The 24,974-nt window shown below is 37.9% G+C and overlaps 3 protein-coding genes across 7 annotated transcripts; all 3 read right to left on the bottom strand.

The window, feature by feature from the left end:
- Window positions 1–1,046: 1,046 nt before the first annotated feature.
- LOC147838644 (E3 ubiquitin-protein ligase TRIM35-like) lies at window positions 1,047–4,422 on the bottom strand. Its single transcript, XM_087304737.1, has 6 exons — window positions 3,765–4,422; window positions 3,533–3,628; window positions 3,090–3,320; window positions 2,990–3,012; window positions 2,798–2,916; window positions 1,047–1,697 (listed from the first exon to the last, which is right to left on the bottom strand). The coding sequence occupies exons 1-6, from the start codon at window positions 4,158–4,160 to the stop codon at window positions 1,210–1,212; spliced, it is 1,353 nt and encodes a 450-aa protein (XP_087160863.1). The 5' UTR covers window positions 4,161–4,422; the 3' UTR covers window positions 1,047–1,209.
- Window positions 4,423–5,740: 1,318 nt separating this feature from the next.
- On the bottom strand, window positions 5,741–24,861 carry LOC147838642 (E3 ubiquitin-protein ligase TRIM35). 2 transcript variants are annotated; one of them, XM_087304740.1, is made up of 6 exons: window positions 24,248–24,861; window positions 24,017–24,112; window positions 23,475–23,705; window positions 23,375–23,397; window positions 23,111–23,301; window positions 5,741–6,182 (listed from the first exon to the last, which is right to left on the bottom strand). In XM_087304740.1, exons 1-6 carry the CDS (start codon window positions 24,641–24,643, stop codon window positions 6,142–6,144), a joined length of 978 nt encoding a protein of 325 aa, XP_087160866.1. In that variant the 5' UTR covers window positions 24,644–24,861; the 3' UTR covers window positions 5,741–6,141. The 2 variants fall into 2 exon arrangements, with proteins under 2 accessions (XP_087160866.1, XP_087160865.1); XM_087304739.1 differs by lacking the exon at window positions 5,741–6,182 and adding an exon at window positions 20,207–22,167 and having other exon boundaries at window positions 23,183–23,301.
- On the bottom strand, window positions 10,351–18,528 carry LOC147838643 (uncharacterized). 4 transcript variants are annotated; one of them, XM_087304711.1, is made up of 10 exons: window positions 18,169–18,528; window positions 16,802–16,936; window positions 15,334–15,453; window positions 14,364–14,864; window positions 13,731–14,312; window positions 13,448–13,542; window positions 13,279–13,329; window positions 11,768–12,260; window positions 11,098–11,203; window positions 10,351–10,664 (listed from the first exon to the last, which is right to left on the bottom strand). In XM_087304711.1, the coding sequence occupies exons 1-9, from the start codon at window positions 18,440–18,442 to the stop codon at window positions 11,100–11,102; spliced, it is 2,355 nt and encodes a 784-aa protein (XP_087160837.1). In that variant the 5' UTR covers window positions 18,443–18,528; the 3' UTR covers window positions 10,351–10,664; window positions 11,098–11,099. The 4 variants fall into 4 exon arrangements, with proteins under 4 accessions (XP_087160837.1, XP_087160835.1, XP_087160838.1 ...); XM_087304709.1 differs by having other exon boundaries at window positions 13,731–14,864; XM_087304712.1 differs by lacking the exon at window positions 15,334–15,453 and having other exon boundaries at window positions 13,731–14,864.
- Window positions 24,862–24,974: the final 113 nt, after the last annotated feature.

Below are 24,974 nucleotides of genomic sequence, written 5' to 3'. Positions count from 1 at the left end.
CTTTACAGATTCTTGTCAAAGCAACATCAAGACACCTTGTCCACCACAGATCAGTGTGTTCACCAACGCTTTACTTTAAATGATCAGAGACTGAAATCCACACAAAGCAAGTTACAGATGACTCCAGATGCTTTTACACATAATCAAGAAGGTTTTAGGTTTCTCACATTTGTAAAGGACTAAACAAATACATTCATTATTTTCTTCTTTAAACAATCCTCAACATCTGATCAGTGAAGTCAGCAGATCTCCTGAAACACACACACAGCACTGTCTATACTGGAGAGTCATCAGATCTACTGTACTCTACTGTATCCTGCATTGCTGTGTTTGGGTGTTTTCCACATGCTGACAGATGTTTTAGAGGAATCATCACACATTCTGACTGTACACAGACATTTCTCTTGTCATATGTGAATATTTTAAAGATGATCTTATATTAGATTCTCGAGGCTGTTTGTTTACAGCTTAATAAAGCTTTTTCCTCTGTGTCTCTCTTTAAAGATGTGTTTATACTCCAGATTTCAGTGTCAGGATTCTTGTGTCCAGTCCAGTGGATTTGTTCATATTAATTATTATTATTCTGTTATGAACTGCTGTTTAATATTTTGTAGAAACTGATTAAACTGATGCCTGTTTTATTATGATGTTGCTTTTACATTTTTATGATTATCAATTAATAATATTCATGTTATTAACTATTAAACTATTTTAAGCAAACTGATTAAAAAGGAATAATAATAGTAGACTGTAGAATACAAAGTGTATAAAGGGACTTCATTAATAATCATTCATTAATAATCATCATTTATGATTATATTGAAGAGTTTTCTGTATAAATTGATAAAATATTAATAAACATTTTATTATAATTTTATGATGATTATTTATTGATGATTAAATATTTATGTGGACACCCTGATTAATTTACATTTTTCATGATTTTAGGAATTTATATAAAATATAATTATATAAAATTTATATAAAAAATACATTTTTATGTAATGATATAATGAATAATTATTTTACATGTAAATAAGCAACAATTATAAAAACTGAAAATAAATCTTTATTGTCACTTTTGATTCATTTCTTGTAAATTTCCTGAAACATTTATATTGTGATATTCAGATCAACACACTCATATTGACCTGATTAAATATTAGAGACATGATGAAAACAGGAAGATCCAGAACTACAGCTGTAATCTCACTGAACACTGGAAGCTAAAATCTGTAGAGAGAAATCACACCAGAAGAAAGGGTAGAGAGTATCAGTGAAGGTGGTTGTGTAAGTGTGTAGATGTTTGTTATTTACAGGATCAGAGAAAGACACTGTTCCTCTGTCATAATCCAGATCAACTTGCACTCGATCAAGAGCCTTAACAACACGAAAACCAGGCCCTCCAGACCATCCATAATACACACTCCAGACATCAGAGTCAAAGAAACCATCTCCCTTCCTCTGGTTTGATGCTGTTGTTACTCCAAGAATCCAGATTTGACTCGCTTTAACCTCCACGATCCAGCAGTGTTTTCCTGAGTTAAAACCCTCTGAACCCAAAACACAGGGATAACAGTCAAATCTCTCTGGATTATCAGGAACTGGTTGTTTGACTCCTCTGAATGTCACTCTGGTCAGATCATCAGACAGCTCGAGCCATTGATGTGCAGTGTTTGGATCCAGGATGACAGGAGCTGAAGAGACACAATCAACAGCTGCTGTTATTCTGATGTTCATATAATGATCAATCACAGATTATTCTGAATTATGACACTCGTCTGTTGATCAAACACATCAGACATTTTCCTCTCATCACTGTCAGTGTTATTAGTTTATTATCAGTGTTTAATGCAGCAGAGGCAAACATTACGTGTGTGTGTGTGTGTGTGTGTGTGTGTGTGTGTGTGTGTGTGTGTGTGTGTGTGTGTGTGGAAGTATCTTTGTTTGATTTAATGATGAATGAAAATCTCTGTGCAGATCTGTGAAAATCTTTAGACATGATTCTCTTCATCATAATGGGACAGATGAACATGATGCAGATCTGTTAAAGTAATAAAATAAGACATTAATTAATACAAAAGATAAAGATTTACACACTGATCCTTCACAGACAAAGAAAACACTAGTGGGAAATATTAAAGAGTAAACTGAGAGACTCTTTAGGAGTGATAATCTATAAATCAAATAGATTTATATGTTGACTGACGTGACATAAGCAGATGATCATGTTATAAACAGCAGAGAGTTTATGAAAGCAGGTGATGCACGTCTAAAAGCATCTGCAGTTTGCTGGAAGGAATGAGAAACTGCTACTGTGATGTGCAGAACAGACTAATAGTTTAGAGAAATGCATGAACTGTTGTGTAAATGTAAATAGTGCTGTGAGAAATGCACCAAAACCACTGAGAAAATCTGTAATTGAGCAATTTGATGACTGATTTACTGTCCTGTGTGTGTTGCAGGTTCAGTTTCAATATGTCCTGCAGTATTGTTTACAGTTGTGCACAGCTCTACCCAGAGGAAGTTGATCAGCTGATTACTTAAAGCTTTAGTTTTTACAGAAGGAGAAATTAAACCGCTTCAGCTGAATGAACATGGAACTCAAGCTTCTGTGTAGTTCTGTGTTAATTCAGCTCGAGCTGTTTAGCTTCACCTCCACTATGATCTTGACTTTCTCTGAATCAGTCCAGCGCTTCTGTGTGTGTGAAACCTGCATGATCTCCAGTGTGTGTGTGTGTGTGTGTGTGTGTGAGTGTGTGTGTGTGTGTGTGTGTGTGTAAGAGCTCAGACTCACTGTACTGGACAATGTCCTGCATCTTCTTCCAGACTCTGAACGGCAGGTTGCCCAAGTAGCGAGACACATGAATCAAAGCTCCAGAAGGCATCTGTGGATCCGGCAGTGAGATCTGGACTCTGGAGGAACATTCAGGAGTCAGAACTGCAGTGGCTTTGACTTCAGAAGCAGAGAAACCAGCAGATCACTCACCTTTCCATTGAGACTGGAAACTCCTGCAGAACAAACACACAACTGATCATCAACAACTCAATCAATCATCAATCAATCAATCACTGATCTGAAATCAGACCTTCAGAAAGCAGACGTCATTGGCTTTCAGCATCTCCTCCGTGTCTTTGATCGTGTGTGAAAGAGCTGAGATGTGTGTGTTCATCTCCTCCAGCTTCTCCTTCATCATCTGCTTCTTCTGCTCCTCTTCCTCCCTCAGAGCAGTGATTGTAGCTTCTTCTTCATCTCGGAGAAACTGATGAAGCTTCTCAAACTGCTGTTTAATCTGACGCTCTGTGTGCTCAGCTTGAGCCTGAAATCAAACCACATTCACTTCAGTCATCTCAGACGCATCATCAGACTTTCTGATTGATCTCCTTCAGTATCTCAGAGATGTGGATTAAACCAGCACATGACATCAGACTGTGACTGAAATCAGTTGTAGATTTCTGCTATCATGGTTGATATAAATGTCCTCATGTTATTTAATGATCAAATATCAGCTGTTGTATGATCAATCCTCACCTTGATGTGTCGAGCTGCTTTCTCAAACTCTCTCTTCATCTCTTCCTTAAGTTTACATTTCTCCTGTAAAGACTTCAGTGCTGTATTGAGCTCCTCCTAGAGGTTAAAGTCCAGATACCAGAGAGTGATAATGCACTCAGAAAACACAGTACAGACCAAAAGGGCCTAAGAAATACATGTGTAAAACACAACTTTAATTTGTTGTTTCATTGTCAGGTATAATGTGTCTTACCTTATATGATGACACCACTTCACTGATGGGTCTGAATTTATGATTGTCGTGTTGTGTTGAATCTCTGCACACTAAACACACAGGCTGTTTGTCCTCCAGACAGAAGAGTTTGAGTTTCTCACTGTGTAAACTGCAGATCTCCTCAGATCCTGATGAACGGCTCTCATTTCTCTCCTTCAGGAACGACTCACACAAGTTTTTCAACGCCAGATTAACTGGAGGATCAGCTATTAAGGATCTTGTCCTGCAGACGGGACACTCCTGAGTATTCTTGTTTCTCCAAAACTGCTGAAGACACTTTTTACAAAAACTGTGACTACACGGCAGAAGAACTGGAGTCTTGAAGATTTCCTGACACACAGGACAAATATAATCATATTCAGCCGATGAAGCCATTTCCTCTGTTTGAGAATCAGCAATATGAACTTTACTTTCACTTTCTGAATGTTTAAAAAACTAAAGAAAAAAAAAACATAACTCAAACAGATCTGCTGTCTGCTAAAACTATTTGTTTTTTAATTCCTTTTTTCTTCTCTTTGTTCTTCACTGATCAATGATTCCAGTTTAAATTGTCACCAAAAATCATAAGAAAGTTCGTTCGACAGGAAGAAGTGAAAGACTGAGTCTCTTCCTGCTAAGTGTTTCAGTGGTTAGAGCCGTTTATGGTCTTCTTCAGGTTGTGAAATAGATCAAACCAGAACATCAGAACGCAATGCAAATTACACAGATACACGAGATAAAACATGAAACTGTATTACTTTTATTCTTTCATAAGCAAATCTTAATGTCAGTATAGTCTCTTCACATGCTGAAGTCTCAGTAATGAACAAATGTCTGCATTTGATGCTGATTTTTTGTGTTTTGCATTCATAAAACTAACCAAGGAGACATTCACAACAGTTTCCCCATTCTTAGAAATAAAAAATGGTTTTGACTTTTTATTGATCTCAAATGATTTTGTTTTGATTCTAAATTATTATTACAGTTTTTCTCAGGTTTTGGTGCATTTCTCACAGCACTATTTACATTTACACAACAGTTCATGCATTTCTCTAAACTATTAGTCTGTTCTGCACATCACAGTAGCAGTTTCTCATTCCTTCCAGCAAACTGCAGATGCTTTTAGACGTGCATCACCTGCTTTCATAAACTCTCTGCTGTTTATAACATGATCATCTGCTTATGTCACGTCAGTCAACATTAACTAAACTTGTAAATGCTGAATAGTCAATCCATATTAAACTGACAGGGCTCATTTCATTACTTGAGTTATTACATACAAAAATGTTGAACTAGTTGTCAAAATGTGTCAAGCAAGTTTTATAAAACAAATTTAAATCTTTATTTTCCTGAAAATGTCTTTAAAATTGAACAATTTTGTGAATGATTTACAGACCTGTGTATGTTTAGGTTCAGTTCCAATATGTTCTGCAATATTGTCTTCAGTTGTGCACAGCTCTATCTAAAGGGAGTTTATGTTTGTTCTAAATAAGGGTTTATTTATTCTTTTGGACAATGCTGTGAGTAAATTATGATTGTAAAGAGCAAATGCAGTAAAAATGTGAAAAATACATATTCAGTGTCTTGTACTCAAATAGCTCACTAAATGCAGGGATGTCTAACATCCAAACATTACAGAGGCAAACATTACGTGTGTGTGTGTGTGTGTGTGTGTGTGTGTGTAAGTATGTTTGTTTGATTTAATAATGAATGAAAATCTCTGTGCAGATTTGTGAAAATCTTTAGACATGATTCTCTTCATCATAATGGGACAGATGAACATGATGCAGATCTGTTAAAGTAATAAAATAAGACATTAATTAATACAAAAGATAAAGATTTACACACTGATCCTTCACAGACAAAAACCCTAATGAGAAATATTAAAGAGTAAACTGAGAGACTCTTTAGGAGTTATAATCTATAAATCAAATAGATTTATATGTTGACTGACGTGACATAAGCAGATGATCATGTTATAAACAGCAGAGAGTTTATGAAAGCAGGTGATGCACGTCTAAAAGCATCTGCAGTTTGCTGGAAGGAATGAGAAACTGCTACTGTGATGTGCAGAACAGACTAATAGTTTAGAGAAATGCATGAACTGTTGTGTAAATGTGAATAGTGCTGTGAGAAATGCACCAAAACCACTGAGAAAATCTGTAATTGAGCAATTTGATGACTGATTTACTGTCCTGTGTGTGTTGCAGGTTCAGTTTCAATATGTCCTGCAGTATTGTTTACAGTTGTGCACAGCTCTACCCAGAGGAAGTTGATCAGCTGATTACTTAAAGCTTTAGTTTTTACAGAAGGAGAAATTAAACCGCTTCAGCTGAATGAACATGGAACTCAAGCTTCTGTGTAGTTCTGTGTTAATTCAGCTCGAGCTGTTTAGCTTCACCTCCACTATGATCTTGACTCACACAAGTTTTTTAAAGCCAGATTAACTGGAGGACGGTCTTTTGAGGATCTTCTCCTGCAGACGGGACATTCCTGAGTTCATGGTTGTCTTTAGGTTGTTCAACAGGTCAAACAGGAACATCAGAACAGAATGCTCACAAACACAGACTAAACAGTAAAATAAACAGTTTTAACCTCCTTCATTTTCTTCAAATCCTGATGTCAGTATAGTTTCTTCACATGCTGAAGTCACAGTTATTAACAAATGTCTGATTTTGATGCTGATTTTCAGAGTTTTGTAATCATAAATCTAACCGAGGAGACATTGACAACAATTTCCCCATTCTTAGAAATTAAAAACTTACTCAAATTGAGGTTTCAGAAAGGAGGTTAAGTGAAAACTCCGAGTATTTTAACCCTGAAATGAGAGAAACTCTGGGTTTTCTGTTTCAGAATGGCAGGTTTGTTAGACTGGAGAAAGCAGGGTAAGTCAAGCCTGTTTCTGAAAGAGAGGTAACTTTAACCGTGTCTACACTAATCCAGATAAATTTAAAATGGAGTTTTCCTCTAAAACGCTTCACGTCCACACCGTCGTTTCTATTCGTTTTCCAAAACTTTGTCATCCACACTGAAACGACTACAAATGCTTTCACCCTGTACTGCACATGCGTGAAACGTAAGACGCTTCGGCATTTCCGCCTGACGTTTATTATTTCTTTCCGGCTCTTTGAAACATTGTCAAACAAAATGTCAAGGAAAAGCACAGAGTTTTTTTAAATGGACTGACTTTAAATGGAGTTGCTGTGTCGAGTAACACATGAATACAAAGTCGCAAAAGAGAGTGAAAATGTAGACTGGGAGACGGGCAAAACAAATACGCTGATATACTGGACCGCTTTAAAGAACAGTATCCTGCTGATGACGCTGCTTACCCTCACAGTAAGGGCGACATCACTAAACTCATAATCACAACCAAATTAAAGTCAACGAATTAGTAACATGATTGTGTCACCGTTTTCAAAAGACTCTGTTTTCACAGTCTACACTACGACATGAAAACGGCGTTTTCAAATTTATCCACTTTGGAGAGCGTTTTCAAAAAGATACGTGTTTGTTTTCTAAAACCGCGTCTCAGTGTGGACGGAAGGGCAAAACAAAGACAAAAAATATGTGTGTGGACATGGCCTTTAACTGAGAGTCAGTTACTGTGGTCACTTACTCTGTGAACCTAACCTGGTCAGGAGCAGGTTTTGTTCTCTAAACTCAAGAGTTTCTGTCGGTCTCGTCCTCTTTTTTAAAGACGAAGCGGTATTTCTCGCCTTAGCCTTACCCACCTATTTTAATGCTCATTTTGGAGATGCACATAAAAACGATTGATGGAAACGTCATGATGCACATCACTTTGAAAAATACACATAAAACACACGCACACAACTGAGTAGCATAAACTTTTATTCGATAGAAAAGATGCGCATAAACTACGATGAAAACACTTTTACTGAATAAATTACAGTTTGTGCATTAAAAAAGGTCACGATCATTTGATGATGAAAATGTGTGTGAATGGACAAACTAGGCTGAGCACACTGTAACACATCTTAAATGTTGTTTTGCTCATTCATTCTAAAAAGCCTGAACCGTTTCAGTATTAATGGTATTATATAACGACCTGCAGAGCGCCTGGAGTGTGTCAAGAGCGTTCTCCGCGTCTCATAGCCTCAAACACCCCCACATGTTCATTGTGTGTCAGCATTGTCTTCTGAGGCGCAAGTACATTTATTAAATATAGAAAAGATTGACGCAGCTTCTTCTACCGCAGTAAATTCTGCTTTTACTGTTGATATTTGGTTTGATTTGGTTCGATTTTGCTCTCTTTAACTCGTTGGATGGAAACGCTGCTTTATTCGCACATTTTTCATGAGTTATTCCAGTTTTGCACATAAATTTAATTTATATTAATGGATGGAAACAGCTATTGCCTACATTACAGTCACACAAAGAACAAAGTCATGTACGAGAATGGCTTGTCCTTTTTAAATAAATAAAGCTTAAATTCACTGACCTTCAGCAGGGACAAGTAGCCTAGATTAATTAGGATTATTATTCTTTCTAAAAATTATTTTAGTTTTGTTTACATTGTAAATGTCATATCAACCTCTATCACTTGATCAATAATAAAGGCAGACACACAGTGCACTGTTAAATCTATTAAAACTGATCAACATGTATAAAAGTGGGAATGTGTGTAAAGATTTTATAAACGTCACACATAACATTACTTATTTTATTCAACTTTAACATTTAAATACTTTAAATGTAAAATGAACTTAAGCAGCTATGTTTTCCCATGCTAACTGTCTCTGTTTCACTGATGCAGTTGTGTTGCTTTTCAAAATATATGCTCATATTTGCTATAACTATGCATGAGCGGATCAAGTTCAGCTGGAGAAAGAAATGCTGATCTCCTTTTTTAAGATGTTGCTATGGTCACTCGTAATATCTGCGCTCCATTGATGATGCCTTTTATAGTCTCAGTGTGCACGCTTAACTCTGAGTTGGTCTACTCAAAGTTGATTGACCCAACTCAGATCCACTATTCTGATACCGAAAACTCAGAGTTTTTAATCTCTCAGTAAATCTCTCAGTAAATGACTAAATGTAAATCAACTCAGAGTTCAAGTTTAAACTCAAGTTGTTTGAACCTCCTAACTGAAACAGGCTCCAGATGTTTTACAGTGTGCTCAGCCTGCTGTTTTGTCCACACACACACACACACACACACACACACACACACACACGCACACACACACACACACACACACACACACACACACATTTTTATCATCACATAATCTCTCATAACAAAATCACATGAACCTTTTTAATGCACATATAGGAACTTGTTTGCTGAAAGTGTTTCCATCATAGTTTACCTGCATCTTTTCTTATCGAATGAAAAGTTTATCCTTTTCAATTATTCCAAATTTATGCGCATCTTGGCATTTCCATCTACCGATTAAGGTGGATGGAAACGTAGCTACTGTGAGCAGTTGAAACACAACCTGAATATGAACAGACTTGTTGCGACTCCAGACTGCACATTTTCCAATCTGCCTATTATTTGTGTCGTGAAATGGTTTAAACCCGTAAATGTGGTTTACCAGTTGTCAGGCGTTATACTTCTGTGCATTTATTGTGTTCACATTTCTGCATGTCGGTGTTTAACAACCTGTCCAAGTATAAAAAGAGCCTCCATTCATGTCTTATAAATAAATAAATAAAGCAGCAGTCACTTTATTATGTCTTTATTAAGAAATGCACATTAGTCTTTCTTACAACATGTCATGTGCGCAGTAAAAAACACGTTACTCTGTACAGTAAAATACTTTGCTTTACACAATAATAAATATATAAATAAATACATAAATAAATAAATAAATAAACAGTGAAAAAAGCAACACAGGCTCATTCTGAAAATCCCTGTGTATGTTTCTGGAGATCGCGAATTATGTAGCCAGAGGTAAACGTAAGGCTGCATTTCATCTTTAAAATGAACGCTACGGGCTGGTATGACACTGTATGGACGGCATTTCCACTGTTACGTTTGTCCAGTGGCTCGATAAGTACGTCAGCGGACTTGAGATACAGAGCGAAGTTGACCACGACAACAGGGGTTAAGTCTGGTGAAGAACGGGTCCAGAAAGCAGATAAGACTAAAACAAAAGCCAAAAAATAAAATAATCAAGTAAATAGCAGCGTGAGAATGTGGTAAAATCTGAAAACGTGGTAAAAATAAGACGAGGGCTTTCTTTTTCACGATTGCTTTTTAAAATACTGCTGTTGGGTTAAGGGAAGGGGGTGAATGGGTCAATTGGTGCTTTTGAAAACACTATCGGTTGGGTTTAGAGGATGGATGGTGGGTCAGCTGATCGGTCAGTCAGTCAGTAGACATCGACCTCTAGTGGATTTACGTGAGAACAGCAGGCGCAAATGGCACTCGCGAGAGAAATTTGAGATCTGAAATCGTACACAGCGGCCTCTGGTGGATTCACAACAAACAAAACTGCAAAACAAACGCAGCATATTTTGTCTGAAATGTATATAGAGGTGCGTCTTCAGAATGAGCAAAAAGTGCAACAGTGCAAAAAAGTGTCTTTAGTATCTAAAATATGGTCTAGTCGTGATATTTACAAGTCAAATCATCTTTATTTACACAACACTTTATACAATGTAGATTCAAACAAACACAAATAAAGAAAACACCAATAAAACAGATCAACAATGTCAGTTCAGTGTACAAAAGTCTCTGTTGAAGATCAGTTCAGTGTGGTGTAAATGTCTCTGCTGATGGTCGATCCACTGAAGAGCAGCTCCACCAGTCCAACTCCAGCAATCCAGGGCTCTTGAGCTTTGCTTCTGGATCAGGAAAAGCTTCTTTATGGTGATTTTTGATGATTTTGTATATATTTTTTGTAGTTTTTCTTTTTTGTGTGTGAAGTTCTTACATGAGGAAACACAAAGGAAACATTAAGCCATATCAGCAGCACATTTAGACCAACACAACAGTCAAATCATCTCGTCTGTGAACGGCCTCTTAAAGCTCCATCAGTCGACTGATAAAACTGTTCATCCACCGAGAATAAGCATCACACACATGCAGATATCTGCTTATATGCAGCAGAGTTTAGTCAAACACAGTCATATACGTGTGTGTTCGGCTTTCATTGTCTCAGTTACCATCTTCTAACATTGTGTTTCTTCTACATGAACTGTGTTGCTGAACATCTTTAATGCTTGTTTATCTTGATGAGTGTAAAGTGCACAACAGCATCCTCGCTCAACTGAAGATGATTCAGAAAACCAGAAAACTAATCAGCTTTGTGTGTCCCGCTATTATCACTGTAGTCTCCTACTGGACCAGTGGTGTGTTTACCTTCATCCCCTCTTCATCAACAGCTTCTTCATCCACTCGTGCTGTAAGATGTCCTCCAGTGTCCACGAGTGTTCCTCCAGACACTTTTCTATCAGATCACAGCACTCTGTACAAGGAGAGAGAGAGATAAAGGAGACGTTTATGAAGATATCTTCTGAAATTTGAGATTAAAGAAGCTACTGCAGGGTTCTGGAGGGCCGGTGTCCTGCAGAGTTCTGCTCAAACCCAAATCAAACACTCCTGAAACCAGCTAATCAGTGGATATATCTGACATTACCCCCCCTGTACCCTTAAATAGTGCACTGTCTGAAGGAGCAGCCATGTGTAGTGGTCTCCAACCATAGTGGACATTCTGAAGCGCACTCAATCAATCCCACAATAACAAGTCTACAACCCATGAACACTCAAAGACTAGTGAATACCCATAATGCACTGCCAGAGTTCAAACAGATACAGTCAAAATGACTTTAAGTTCACTTGAAGATCTTCAAGATTAGAGTTGGAGGTAAACTCTGCAGGACAGCGGCCCTCCAGGACCAAAGTTGCCCATTCCTGAGCTAATACAGATGGTGATGTTAGATTCTGTAGTGTCTCTCCAGGTTCTGTCCTGGTATGAGACTACAACAGGTTGAGGTTTGGCATGTGTATTTATCAGTGTCTGTTCACTCACCGCTGGATAAATTGGGGTTAAACTGAAGTCGATTTCTCTCTCCATGCCCGCTGTACAGTAGCGCTTTAGCATTCACCATGTAGTGCAGCAGGTAGCCTAGGTTAAAGACGCCGTCCCGGATGAAATCCACATATTGGTCTTCCCTGATTTTGGAAGCACAGCCGAAGTCGATCAGCTTGAGGTCCAAAGTCTCCGTGTTCACCAGGATGTTTTCTTCATGCAGATCGTTGTGAGAAATGCCATGGTCAATGCAGTGCACGACTGCCTGGACTAACTGGTGCTGCAGGTATCGTGCGACCTCTTCTGTCAGCCTGCCATGACTCTTTACATATTCCCGCAGGGATACGCAAGGTTTGGGGAACTCCATGACGAGTGAAATGAATCCTTCTTGATCAAACCACTCGTACAGTTCTATCAGGTATATGCTCGGCGTAGGATCTTTCAGGATGAGCATATACGCCGCTTCTTTATACGCAGGTTTGGAGCAACCAGGCTGAAGAGGAAAAGAGAACAAGGGTTAGTAGCTGCAGATCAGCTTGCATCATAAAGGCTGCATCCAGAAAGATCTGCATTATATAAAGCATCAGTTCACCCAGAAATTCAAATACTGTTGTTGATTACTTTCCTTCATGTTGTTTCAAATAACTGAGACTTTCATTCATCTTCAGAACACAAATGAAGATGTTTTAGATTGAATCTGAGAGCTCCCTCATCCTCCACACACAGCAAAAGTCCAGAAAAGGAGACAAAAACATCCTCAAAGGAGTTCACGTGTCTTCAGTGGCTCAACTGTAATCATTCGATGCTCCAAGAACACTTTTGTGCACCAAAACAACTGAAAAACCACTTTGTTTGCTCAAGTCTTCTACATCAGATTGGGGTGTGCATTTACTACAGGTAATATGACACTTGTGTGTTGCACTGCCTGTAGTAAACGTGCACCCTGACCTGATGCAGGAGGAAAACATTGGCAAACTAATTTGCTTCTACAGTGTTTAAAGCACACACAACTGATCTAGCAGCCTCATATGAACACAGCTGAACCACTGAAGGCATGTGGACTGTTCTGTCCTGAACCTTGAACATCTCAGGACCCTTGCTGTCTATGGAGAATGAGGGAGCTCTCAAATTTCTCAAATAAACTATCTGAAATATCTTAATTTGTGTTCTGATGATGAATAAAGCTCTCAGAGGAGTGAGGGTGAGTAATCAATAATTGAATGTTTGGGTGAGCTGATCATGTAAATGAGCTTTACGCTGCTTTAGTGTTTGTGTATCTATGATCAACATCGCTGTCCAGCTCTTTTCTCTTACAGTGCTGCTGTGAACTACAGGAACTGTTTACATTAATCAAAGTTCACCATCAAAATGATTTTCTTCAGCTTGAACATGAGTAAAACTTTCATACAGATTCACATGACTGGATTTTGCCTTTTGAAATTCCACTACGCCTCATACATGCGCCCAAACCATTACAGAATTCAATACTGAGTGAAGTTTTGCCAACTTACGGCAGAGATGTGACGGTCGTCCATTCTCTTGGGAATCTTCTTGATGGCAACCTGAAAAGCAAAAACACAATTATTAAGTTTTCACATTGATCAATCTGTCATTTATTTCATAAATACACAAGTTTAGATCAAGTTACTTAAGAAGTCAAATGTACACTGAGAGTTTTACCTCCTTGCCATCAGATTTACGGACTGCTCTGTACGTTGTGCCGAAGCTCCCGGATCCCAGAACTTTTCCAAAGCTGTAGAGACTGTGCAAAGGTGCTGAAAAAAGAAGAGATTGTTTAAGAGCGTTCAGTTCTCTCATACTGATACTGCCTCACATTAACAAACATGCTACAGCAGCATTTACAGCAGCACTGACTGAATCAACATTGATTAAGAAACTTTGATGAATGTGACTCTGCATTTGTGTTTGCTACGTGACGTTAAAGTGTTGTCAGCAGACTCACCTGTATTTGCATCACACTTAGAGGATCCTAAGGCAGAGGACGACTTCACATCTGCCGTTTCCTGGAGCCCAGATGGTCCAGGAACAGGCCCTGGTTCCAAATCGGCCGAATTCTGCACCTCAGGTTCTGGAACTTGATTTCCAGTATACCTGCGACAAAAGCCCTCAAGGACAAACTCTGGCTCAGGGTTCACAGTGTCCCAAAGCCAAGACGGCCCAGGAGCAGGATCTGAATCTGGGCCAAAAGTGTTCTGGAGCCCAGACGCTTCTGGGACAGGCTCTGGATCTGGAATAACAGAGTTCTGGAGCTCTGGTATAGGCTCTGAATCTGAATCAACAGTGTTCCAAGGACCAAACACTCCAGAAACAGGCTCTGGGTCTGGATCAACAAGGTTTTGGACCACAGACAATCCATGGGCAGGCCCTGGATTTGGATCAACAGAGTTCTGGACCACAGGCACTCCAGGCAGAGACTCTGGATCTGAATCAACAGAGTTCTGGACCACAGGCACTCCAGGCAGAGACTCTGGATCTGAATCAACAGAGTTCTGGACCACAGGCACTCCAGGCAGAGACTCTGGATCTGAATTAACAGAGTTCTGGATCACAGGCACTCCAGGGACAGACTCTGGACCTGAATCAACAGAGTTCTGGACCACAGGCACTCCAGGCAGAGACTCTGGATCTGAATCAACAGAGTTCTGGATCACAGGCACTCCAGGCAGAGACTCTGGATATGAATCAACAGAGTTCTGGACCACAGGCACTCCAGGCACAGACTCTGGATCTGAATCAACAGAGCTCCAGGAACCAGACACTCCAGAGAAAGACTCTGAATCTAGATCTGAATCAACAGAGGTCCAGGAACCAGACACTCCAGAGAAAGACTCTGAATCTAGATCTGAATCAACAGAGGTCCAGGAACCAGACACTCTAAGGAAATCTTCTGAATCATTAGAGTTCCAGGAACCAGACTCTCCAGAGACAGATTCAAGAGAGTTCCAGGGAACAGGCATTCCTGGTGGTGTTTGGGGCTCCACTCTTGTCCTTCTGAGGAAAGGCTTCTTTATGGCCTTCCACACTCTCTTGAAGAAAGCACGGACTCTGCTCCACCTGCTGCCTCGTGTTTCAGGTGCTTAATGGAAGAAAGACAACAAAGAACATATTTAAAACATGACAATCAGTTATTGTTTAGACCTCTCTGAAAAGGTTTTCTCAGCTGTGGCAAATAAAATAATACATTAAACTGCCTCTCTCGCATGTCAACTTGTAATAAAACTAAAACATTACAGGAATAATAGTGAGCGGGAAACATATGTCGACAACATGTTTAAGATGTTTGCCTGTCAACTTGATTAAAATGAGTAAAACAGACACTTTGTAACGGCTTTCATTATGGTAATGAAGTTTGTTGTGTTACCTTGGATCGTTTGGACTGAACAGGAGCAAAGTGTGCACACGACTCGAACATGATCAACATCACATTATTGAATATCTCCTTACACTGTTTTTATATATATATTTTTACTCAAGAGGTCAATAAGCCTGTTTCCCGTTAATAACATGTTTATATTCTACAGTGGAGTGGTTGCTGACAATCTCACCGGTCGTGTCTTCCTCCACAATGTTTTCAACATAAAGTGCTGTACTGGCATCAGAAAGCATCGTCCAGTCCTCGTCCAGCCACGGACAGAAGCCATGGCAGAAGCTGAGGGTCTCCACATCTAAGCATGAAAAACAGAATCAGAGTCAATTTCCACAAACAGAACATTCATGTCAAAACGTCTTCATTGAACACGATCTCCACTTAATATTCTGATGACTGTTGGGATAATAAGGAAAACCGATGTGTTTTAGCTGTTCCTAACTTCTTCTGTCTTCGCCATGTTGACAGCACATAATATTTCTCTACCTATTTTGCAAGACACTAGCATTTTTGGGTTTAACGTGATATATATAGACCTAACTATGATATTCAGGTTAACTAGGTTAAGGTTAAGTCGTTGGACAGCAGTGCTTTGTACTGTAAAGAATAATAAAACAATTAAAATAAACTAAAACTGCTTTTATTGCAGTAAAACTAAAAGAAATAAGACTTTCCACAGAAAGCAAAGCATTATAAGAAATTAGAGGAGTAATGCATCACAAATCTCCAGGTTTGGATCACATTAGGGTTTTCTGAGTCACTGATCGGCCCATATTCAGATCAACACAGATTTGCTTTCCATTTATTACAAGCACAGAACAGCAAGGAACATTTATTATTAACAAAAACAACTTCAGAGCCGGTGATTTCAATAAAAAAGGTAAGAAATAAGCAGCTGAATCAATCAAATATACTGTTAAAGTGGAAATGCTGTCAAACTTTCATTTGTCTGTTAAAGCAGGGTATATACAGGAATCAGAGGGTAAAATTCAACACCTAAGAGCTTTCTGAAGACTCTGTCGACACATTTTAAGACCTCATCGCCACTTTAGGTCTGAACAGGTAACACTGGCGACATTGTAAATATATTCACTAAATACTGACTGTAAGAAACTAATCCTAAACTAAAACATTACTCATGTACTTTACTAAAATGTTAATCCAGAAGGTTTCGCCTACAAATCAGGTTTCAGAAAGCAACACAGCACTTTAGAGACATTAGAAAGCTGAACATTTTCTAGATCTACTTGTACTGAGAGCAGATATATATCTGTAATTTACTTTATTATCTGCCGTTTCTCTTTCTCCAGTTTAATATAACACATGCTGTGATTTTAATAGAGTGTTTCGGATGTGCATGTGTTGTTTTGGCTAGGCCAAGTTTACAAAAAGTCTGACTTTAAGCCAATTTACCTCACAAGACAACTCGTCCTCATCCTGTCTAAAACCCACTACTGCTCATTTCTCATTAGTGTTTGATATGTTTTGTTCCGTCTGTCTTTTATACGCTTATTTTATTCCCCCAACACTTTCCAGTATCTCTTTACCCTGTTTTAACTTTTTTGTTAACTTAATAGATCAAGTAGCCTGTTTCCCATTAATAACATGTCTATATGCTACAGTGGAGGAGTGTCTGACAATCTCACCGGGTGTGTCGTCCTCCTCAGTGTCTTCAGGAAGATGCTCATCTGATGCTGTTCCAGCGTCTGAATCCACAGCCCACTCCTCGTCCAGCCACGGACAGAAGTCACTGCAGAAGCTGATGGTCTCCAGAAGTGTCCCTGAACAACACAATTAGCCAAAAGAGTCAATTTCCACAATCTGAGATTCGTTCATTACAGGATGTCTTCATGGAAAATGATCTCCACGTAATATTCTGATGATTGTCGGCACAATGAGGAAAGTCTATAATGTGTTTCAGCTATTCCTAATTTAGAGGAAAAATACTTCAGAAAGAGCAAGTTTAAGCTGTTTTCACTCACATCAACTGATTAAAAACATGAAATATTCTACAAATAAATACAACAAATATATAATACAAATACATTTACAGCTGTCCTCGCGTTTCTGTCGGTCCTCTCACACTTTATTAGATTTAACATACAGTGTGTGCAATAGGCTGTGACTCAGAGGAAGTGACATCATGGTCAAGGATGCGTTCTGTCATGGATTTGTGTGATTTGATGCTTGTTTTGTATGATTTTTCTGAGGACGACAAGTTTAAAGTTCAGGCCCCGTCACATTTTAATAAGTGTAAATGTACATTTCTGGTAGAGCGTCCCTTATACATTATATATGAACACATTTCATCAATATACATCAGATATTTGTGAATATACATTACATTAATTAGCATCAAAGCCCAAACTAATAATTATTTATATTGTTTATATTTAATAAACAGGAGAAATCAAGAGAAACTCAAAAATACTGAGTTTAGCTGAAATTCTCTAATGTGTATATATGTTTGTAGTATCTCATTTGGATTTAAATGTGTTTTCTGTCAATTCCTGAACATGTTTGATGACTAAACTCTTATTTTAATGGATTTTACTGTTTATATGTGCTGTGACTTACTGTGAGGTAAATTATACTAAAGCAAGACTTGATTATGGAGGTGTCAGGTGTGAAATTGGCACTTGTGTGACTTTAATAAATCAAATATTACTGTGTGAAAACATTGACAGAGACATTTCTGAGTATTTTACAGTACTTTCAAGCACAAGTCTACACAAAACACCTAGAAATTGTTTCTCTACTGTGGTGAACACATAATTATTCATGTCAAGCTGGACATTAGCATGGGACAGCTCATACATATAGGCCAGGCCACAGTCTCAATTTACCTCACACAACATATTCTCATCATAAAGTCTGCATAAACTCCATTATTGATCATTTTTCATGTTTGTTTCATATGTAATGACATTTATACATGTGTTTTAAGTGCCCAATACAGTAATTTCATCATGTTTAAACCTCAGAAAGTTGTGGTGTTTGCTGACAGTCTCACCGTTTGAGTTTCCCTCTACCTCAGTAGTAGTAGAGGGACCTTCAAGGGCTGAACCGGCCTCTACGGCCACTGTCCGGCCCTCTTCGTCCAGTCTGGGACAGAAGCTGGAGAAGTTGTCGAGTCTCTCCACGCAGAAACCCGCGTCTTCTTTCTTTCCTCCAACACACACAGATGTTGTTGCCGCCATCGCGTGGTCAAATGCAGGCAGTGTGTGTTCACTCAAGTTTTCACTCGTATATTTACTCATAACGTGTTTATATCGACAAATATCCATAGATTTAGTCAAACTTTGTAAACGCGAACAAACAATACTTCTTCAAAATTCTCAACTGAAGCGAGTGACGAGAGCGAGCAGTTATGTTCTATTGAGTGACGTCATTTATGGAAAGGAGATTCTCTTGGCGGTTTATTTTCAAATGTCCAGTTTATTGCTCAAATCTCCAAAACGGCAAAGATGTGTATAAGTATGAGACAATAAGACTGTTTCTGTACCTGAATCTGGGTCATAATCAATAATCAACAGCCCACTACATGTTCTGCTGCCTCAGAAATAATAAATAGCTCATCAATGTCAAAACGCTAGCCAATCAAATCCAAGAAGGCGGGCTTTACAGTTCGCAGAGAAGTTATTTATGTATTATTTATTTATTTAAATAATAATAAATAATTTCCAAGAAAGCAAAAATTTTTTTGCAAAAAGTTAAGAAATATATAAAATGTAAGAATCAGTGTGTTTTTGACAAAATTTCCAATACTAAATATTAACACAACACTGGAAATACATATTGGCATTTTATAAAGGAATAAAAAAGGGCAATACACACAAATATTAAACTATTTATAAATAATTATTCTTATTCATTTATAAAAAGAGATATAGTTCATTAATTTCATTCATTTTTTTGTCGTCTTATTCCCTTTATTAATATCCGGGGTCGCCACAGTGGAATGAACCGCCAACTTATCCAGCACGTTTTAACACAGCGGATGCCCTTTCAGCCGCAACCTATCTTTAGCAAAAGAGATATAATTCATATTGATTTTTGGTCATTTTTAATTTTAAAAATTAAAATAAATAACATATAAATAAATAAATAAATAAATAAATAAATAAATAAATAAATAAATAAATAAATAAATAAATCCTGCTCTTTGTTTTGATACTCGGCACACATTCGAGCATGCAATTTTAGGGATCATCTGCGAGTTACATCTTCAGAACCAAAACGCACAGTAACACAAAGCAGAAATATACTTCTAGGTTTATTTATAGGTTCCAGTAATTGGTTAAAGGCCAGAAATGACTCACTACAGGTGAGATTTTACTCAAATTTTCATTCATAGTTTTACAGTTGACAATTTTTGAAGAGAAATATTTACAGTAATTCATCCAACTGTAATTTTGAGATTTTAAAAGGTGTAGTACTCTTGCAGAGGCCTGAGATTTCACCTATTTTTTTATTAATATTTTTAGAGTTTTTTTTTTTTACTTTTAACAGTTAAAATAACATGGAAGTAGCTGCTGTGCACTGTAGGCTTATGACATGAGATATTGTCTATTTCTGCTTTGTATGTACCGTATAATTAGAGGTATAGCCTTGTTACCTGTAGTATGTCAGTCTGGCCGTTAATCATTGATTGGAATCTTCTAAAACAGTGGTTCTCAAACTGTTATACGTGTACCACTAGTACGTGGGCTTCCTTTATAGTGGTACGCGGAGGAATCTAATGTCAAAATGTATTATTCATAAAATATTTAAATATTTGATTACACTGTGATGTCCCCCTATAAATAAGGGACTAAGCCGAAAGAAATGAATGAATGAATGAATTAATTAATTATTTAATTAATTAATGACTGAATGTGTCGACATTATTATTTTCAAAATGTTTTTTTTATTTATTCTCTACACAATATTTAGTTTTGACTTGATTCTAAAAAATAAACTAGAGAAATAAAAGAAACTCTTTAATGATTGAGTGTAAATCTTCACAGACTCTTGTCAAAGCAACATCAAGACACCTTGTCCACCACAGATCAGTGTGTTCACCAACGCTTTACTTTAAATGATCAGAGACTGAAATCCACACAAAGCAAGTTACAGATGACTCCAGATGCTTTTACACATAATCAAGAAGGTTTTAGGTTTCTCACATTTGTAAAGGACTAAACAAATACATTCATTATTTTCTTCTTTAAACAATCCTCAACATCTGATCAGTGAAGTCAGCAGATCTCCTGAAACACACACACAGCACTGTCTATACTGGAGAGTCATCAGATCTACTGTACTCTACTGTATCCTGCATTGCTGTGTTTGGGTGTTTTCCACATGCTGACAGATGTTTTAGAGGAATCAGCACACATTCTGACTGTACACAGACATTTCTCTTGTCACATGTGAATATTTTAAAGATGATCTTATATTAGATTCTCGAGGCTGTTTGTTTACAGCTTAATAAAGCTTTTTCCTCTGTGTCTCTCTTTAAAGATGTGTTTATACTCCAGATTTCAGTGTCAGGATTCTTGTGTCCTGTCCAGTGGATTTGTTCATATTAATTATTATTATTCTGTTATGAACTGCTGTTTAATAATTTGTAGAAACTGAGAAAAACTGATGCCTGTATTATGATGTTGCTTTTATCATTAGTTATGTTGAATTACTGATATTCATGTTATTCACTATTAAACTATTTTCAGGAAACTGATTATAAATTATAAAAATGATAATAAAAGAGACAGTAGAATACAACACTTATAAAGGCACTTTGACAATTTATTAATATTAATAATGTTCATCATTTATGATTATATTGAAGAGTTTGCATGTTCTCCCTGTGTTCGCGTGAGTTTCCTCCGGGTGCTTCGGTTTCCCCCACAGTCCAAACACATGCGGTACAGTTGAATTGGGTAGACTAAATTGTCAGTAGTGTATGAGTGAATGTGTATAGATGTTTCCAAGAGATGGGTTGCAGCTGGAAGGGCATCCGCTGCGTAAAACATATGCTGGATAAGTTGGCAGTTCATTCCGCTGTGGTGATCCCAGATTAATAAGGTGACTAAGCCATCAAGAAAATGAATAAATGAATGAATATATTCAATAGTTTTCTGTATAAACTGATAAAACCTTCAATAAATCAGATTATTAACTATTACATATAATTTTATGATAATTTAACTGCTATTATTTTTACTATTTTACTATAATCGTGTTAAAATCAGCAAACTGTGATATTGATGTGGAAACCCTGATTCATTATTCATTATTCATGATTTTAGGAATTTGAGTAAGAATTATTCTTTATATAATTATATAATGAATTATTATTTTACATGTTATTAAGGAACAATTGTAAAAACTGAAAATAAATCTTTATTGTCACTTTTGATTCATTTATTGTAAATTTCCTGAAACATTGATATTCTGATATTCAGATCAACACACTCATATTGACCTGATTAAATATTAGAGACATGATGAAAACAGGAAGATCCAGAACTACAGCTGTAATCTCACTGAACACTGGACGCTAAAATCTTAAAATCACAACACCTGAAGACAGGGTAGAGAGTGCGATTGAAGGTGGTTGTGTAAGTGTGTAGATGTTTGTTCTTTACAGGATCAGAGAAAGACACTGTTCCTCTGTCATAATCCAGATCAACTCGCACTCGATCAAGATCCTGATCAACACGAAAACCAGACACTCCAGACCATCCATAACACACACTCCAGACATCAGAGTTAAAGAAAACCACTCCCTTCCTCTGGTTTGATGCTGTTGTTACTCCAAGACTCCAGAATTGACTCTCTTTAAGCTCCACGATCCAGCAGTGTTTTCCTGAGTTAAAACCCTCTGAACCCAAAACACAGAGATCACAGTCAAATCTCTCTGGATTATCAGGAACTGGTTGTTTGATTCCTCTGAATGTCGCTCTGGTCAGATCATCAGACAGCTCGAGTTCTGGATATGCAGTGTTTGGATCCAGGATGACAGGAGCTGAAGAGACACAATCAACAGCTGCTGTTATTCTGATGTTCATATAATGATCAATCACAGATTATTCTGAATTATGACACTCGTCTGTTGATCAAACACATCAGACATTTTCCTCTCATCACTGTCAGTGTTATTAGTTTATTATCAGTGTTTAATGCACCAGAGGCAAACATTACGTGTGTGTGCGTGCGTGCTTGCGTGTGTGTGTGTGTGTGTGTGTGTGTGTGTGTGTGTGTGTGTGTGTGTGTGCGTGGTGCGTGCGTGCGTGCGTCCGTGCTTGCGTGTGTGTGTGTGTGTTGTAAGAAAATCTCTGTGCAGATTCATGAAAATCTTTAGAAAGAATATTAGTAATTAAATGTCAGACATGATTCTCTTCATCACAATAGGACACATGAACATGATTCAGATCTGTTAAAATAATACAAAATACATTATTAATACATTATTTACAAGTGGCTTTGGTGCATTTCTCACAGCACTATTTACATTTGTGTAAATATATAGTCATTTGTGCACATCACAGTAGCAGTTTCTCATTCCTTCCAGCAAACTGCAAATGCTTTTGGACGTGCATCAAAGAGAGTCAAAATCTGTCAAGCAAGTTTTATAAAAATCTTTGATTTTTTTCCCTAAAATGTTTTCTAAATTAAGCAATTTGATGACTGATTTACTGTCCTCTGTGTGTTGCAGGTTCAGTTTCAATATGTCCTGCAGTATTGTTTACAGTTGTGCACAGCTCTACCCAGAGGAAGTTGATCAGCTGATTACTTAAAGGTTTAGTTTTTACAGAAGGAGAAATTAAACCGCTTCAGCTGAATGAACATGGAACTCAAGCTTCTGTGTAGTTCTGTGTTAATTCAGCTCGAGCTGTTTAGCTTCACCTCCACTATGATCTTGACTTTCTCCAAGCTGAATCAGTCCAGCGCTTCTGTGTGTGTGAAACCTGCATGATCTCCAGTGTGTGTGTGTGTGTGTGTGTGTGTGTGTGTGTGTGTGTGTAAGAGCTCAGACTCACTGTACTGGACAATGTCCTGCATCTTCTTCCAGACTCTGAACGGCAGGTTGCCCAAGTAGCGAGACACATGAATCAAAGCTCCAGAAGGCATCTGTGGATCCGGCTGTGAGATCTGGACTCTGGAGGAACATTCAGGAGTCAGAACTGCAGTGGCTTTGACTTCAGAAGCAGAGAAACCAGCAGATCACTCACCTTTCCATTGAGACTGGAAACTCCTGCAGAACAAACACACAACTGATCATCAACAACTCAATCAATCATCAATCAATCAATCACTGATCTGAAATCAGACCTTCAGAAAGCAGACGTCATTGGCTTTCAGCATCTCCTCCGTGTCTTTGATCGTGTGTGAAAGAGCTGAGATGTGTGTGTTCATCTCCTCCAGCTTCTCCTTCATCATCTGCTTCTTCTGCTCCTCTTCCTCCCTCAGTGCAGTGATTGTAGCTTCTTCTTCATCTCGGAGAAACTGATGAAGCTTCTCAAACTGCTGTTTAATCTGACGCTCTGTGTGCTCAGCTTGAGCCTGAAATCAAACCACATTCACTTCAGTCATCTCAGACACTTTCTGGAGCAGCATTCTGGGAACGCCATTGTCAGTGCAGGAGATCCTGCTTCTCTGATGTAAATGACCACAAAGTGTAACTGAATTATAACTAAATGACTTTCTGATTGATCCTTTAGTATCTCAGAGATGTGGATTGGACAGTAATTAAACCAGCACATGACATCAGACTGTGACTGAAATCAGTTGTAGATTTCTGCTATCATGGTTGATATAAATGTCCTCATGTTATTTAATGATCAAATATCAGCTGTTGTATGATCAATCCTCACCTTGATGTGTTGAGCTGCTTTCTCAAACTCTCTCTTCATCTCTTCATTAAGTTTACATTTCTCCTGTAAAGACTTCAGTGCTGTATTGAGCTCCTCCTAGAGGTTAAAGTCCAGATAACAGAGAGTGATAATGCATTCAGAAAACACAGTACAGACAAAAAGGTCCTGAGAAATACATGTGTCAAATACAACTTTATTTGTTGTTTCACTGTCAGGTATAATGTGTCTTACCTTATATGATGACACCACTTCACTGATGGGTCTGAATTTATGATTGTCGTGTTGTGTTGAATCTCTGCACACTAAACACACAGGCTGTTTGTCCTCCAGACAGAAGAGTTTGAGTTTCTCACTGTGTAAACTGCAGATCTCCTCAGATCCTGATGAACGTCTCTCATTTCTCTCCGCCAGGAACGACAAACACAAGTTTTTCAACGCCAGATTAACTGGAGGATCAGCTATTAAGGATCTTCTCCTGCAGACGGGACACTCCTGAGTATTCTTGCTTCTCCAAAACTGTTGAAGACACTCTTTACAGAAACTGTGACTACACGACAGAAGAACAGGAGTCTTGAAGATTTCCTGACACACAGGACAACTATAATCATATTCAGCTGAAGAAGCCATTTTCACTGTCCCAGCAAGTTTACTTTCACTTTCTGGATGTTTTCTAAGAGAGAAAAACCAAAAGAATCACAGATCTGCAGAAATCTGTACAGAAATAAATCCTCAATAATCCGTTTTCCTCTTTGTTCTTCACTGATTCCTGTTTGATTTTGTCCAGAAATGCAGAAGAAAGTTTGAGAAAGAAGTGAAATGATCATTCATCGAGTCTCTTCCTGCTGTTTCAGTGGGTGGATCAGTTCATGGTTGTCTTTAGGTTGTGCAACAGCTCAAACAGGAACATCAGAACAGAATGCTCACAAACACAGACTAAACAGTAAAATAAATAGTTTTA

The sequence above is a fragment of the Danio rerio genome, chromosome 22, assembly GCF_052040795.2.
Source record: "Danio rerio strain M-AB ecotype USA chromosome 22, GRCz13ab, whole genome shotgun sequence".
Taxonomy (NCBI): domain Eukaryota; kingdom Metazoa; phylum Chordata; class Actinopteri; order Cypriniformes; family Danionidae; genus Danio; species Danio rerio.
Note: the sequence above shows the minus strand (reverse complement) of the source record. Positions and strands in the feature narration are given on the sequence as shown.

What these genes read in the sequence shown, in the direction of transcription:
- LOC147838644 (XM_087304737.1), bottom strand. Translation starts at nt 4,160, where the DNA reads ATGGCTTCATCGGCTGAATATGATTATATTTGTCCTGTGTGTCAGGAA. An exon ending in ATGACGTCTGCTTTCTGAAG is followed by an intron (nt 3,013 to 3,089) that starts GTCTGATTTCAG and finishes TTTGTTCTGCAG; the next exon opens with GAGTTTCCAGTCTCAATGGA. An exon ending in TTTCCAGTCTCAATGGAAAG is followed by an intron (nt 2,917 to 2,989) that starts GTGAGTGATCTG and finishes ATGTTCCTCCAG; the next exon opens with AGTCCAGATCTCACTGCCGG.
- LOC147838643 (XM_087304709.1), bottom strand. Translation starts at nt 18,442, where the DNA reads ATGGATATTTGTCGATATAAACACGTTATGAGTAAATATACGAGTGAA. An exon ending in GGTAGAGGGAAACTCAAACG is followed by an intron (nt 16,937 to 18,168) that starts GTGAGACTGTCA and finishes TGTGTTGTTCAG; the next exon opens with GGACACTTCTGGAGACCATC. An exon ending in TAACCCCAATTTATCCAGCG is followed by an intron (nt 11,204 to 11,767) that starts GTGAGTGAACAG and finishes CTCCTTGTACAG; the next exon opens with AGTGCTGTGATCTGATAGAA.
- LOC147838642 (XM_087304739.1), bottom strand. Translation starts at nt 24,643, where the DNA reads ATGGCTTCTTCAGCTGAATATGATTATAGTTGTCCTGTGTGTCAGGAA. An exon ending in TTTCCAGTCTCAATGGAAAG is followed by an intron (nt 23,302 to 23,374) that starts GTGAGTGATCTG and finishes ATGTTCCTCCAG; the next exon opens with AGTCCAGATCTCACAGCCGG. An exon ending in GCAGGACATTGTCCAGTACA is followed by an intron (nt 22,168 to 23,182) that starts GTGAGTCTGAGC and finishes GTGTCTCTTCAG; the next exon opens with CTCCTGTCATCCTGGATCCA.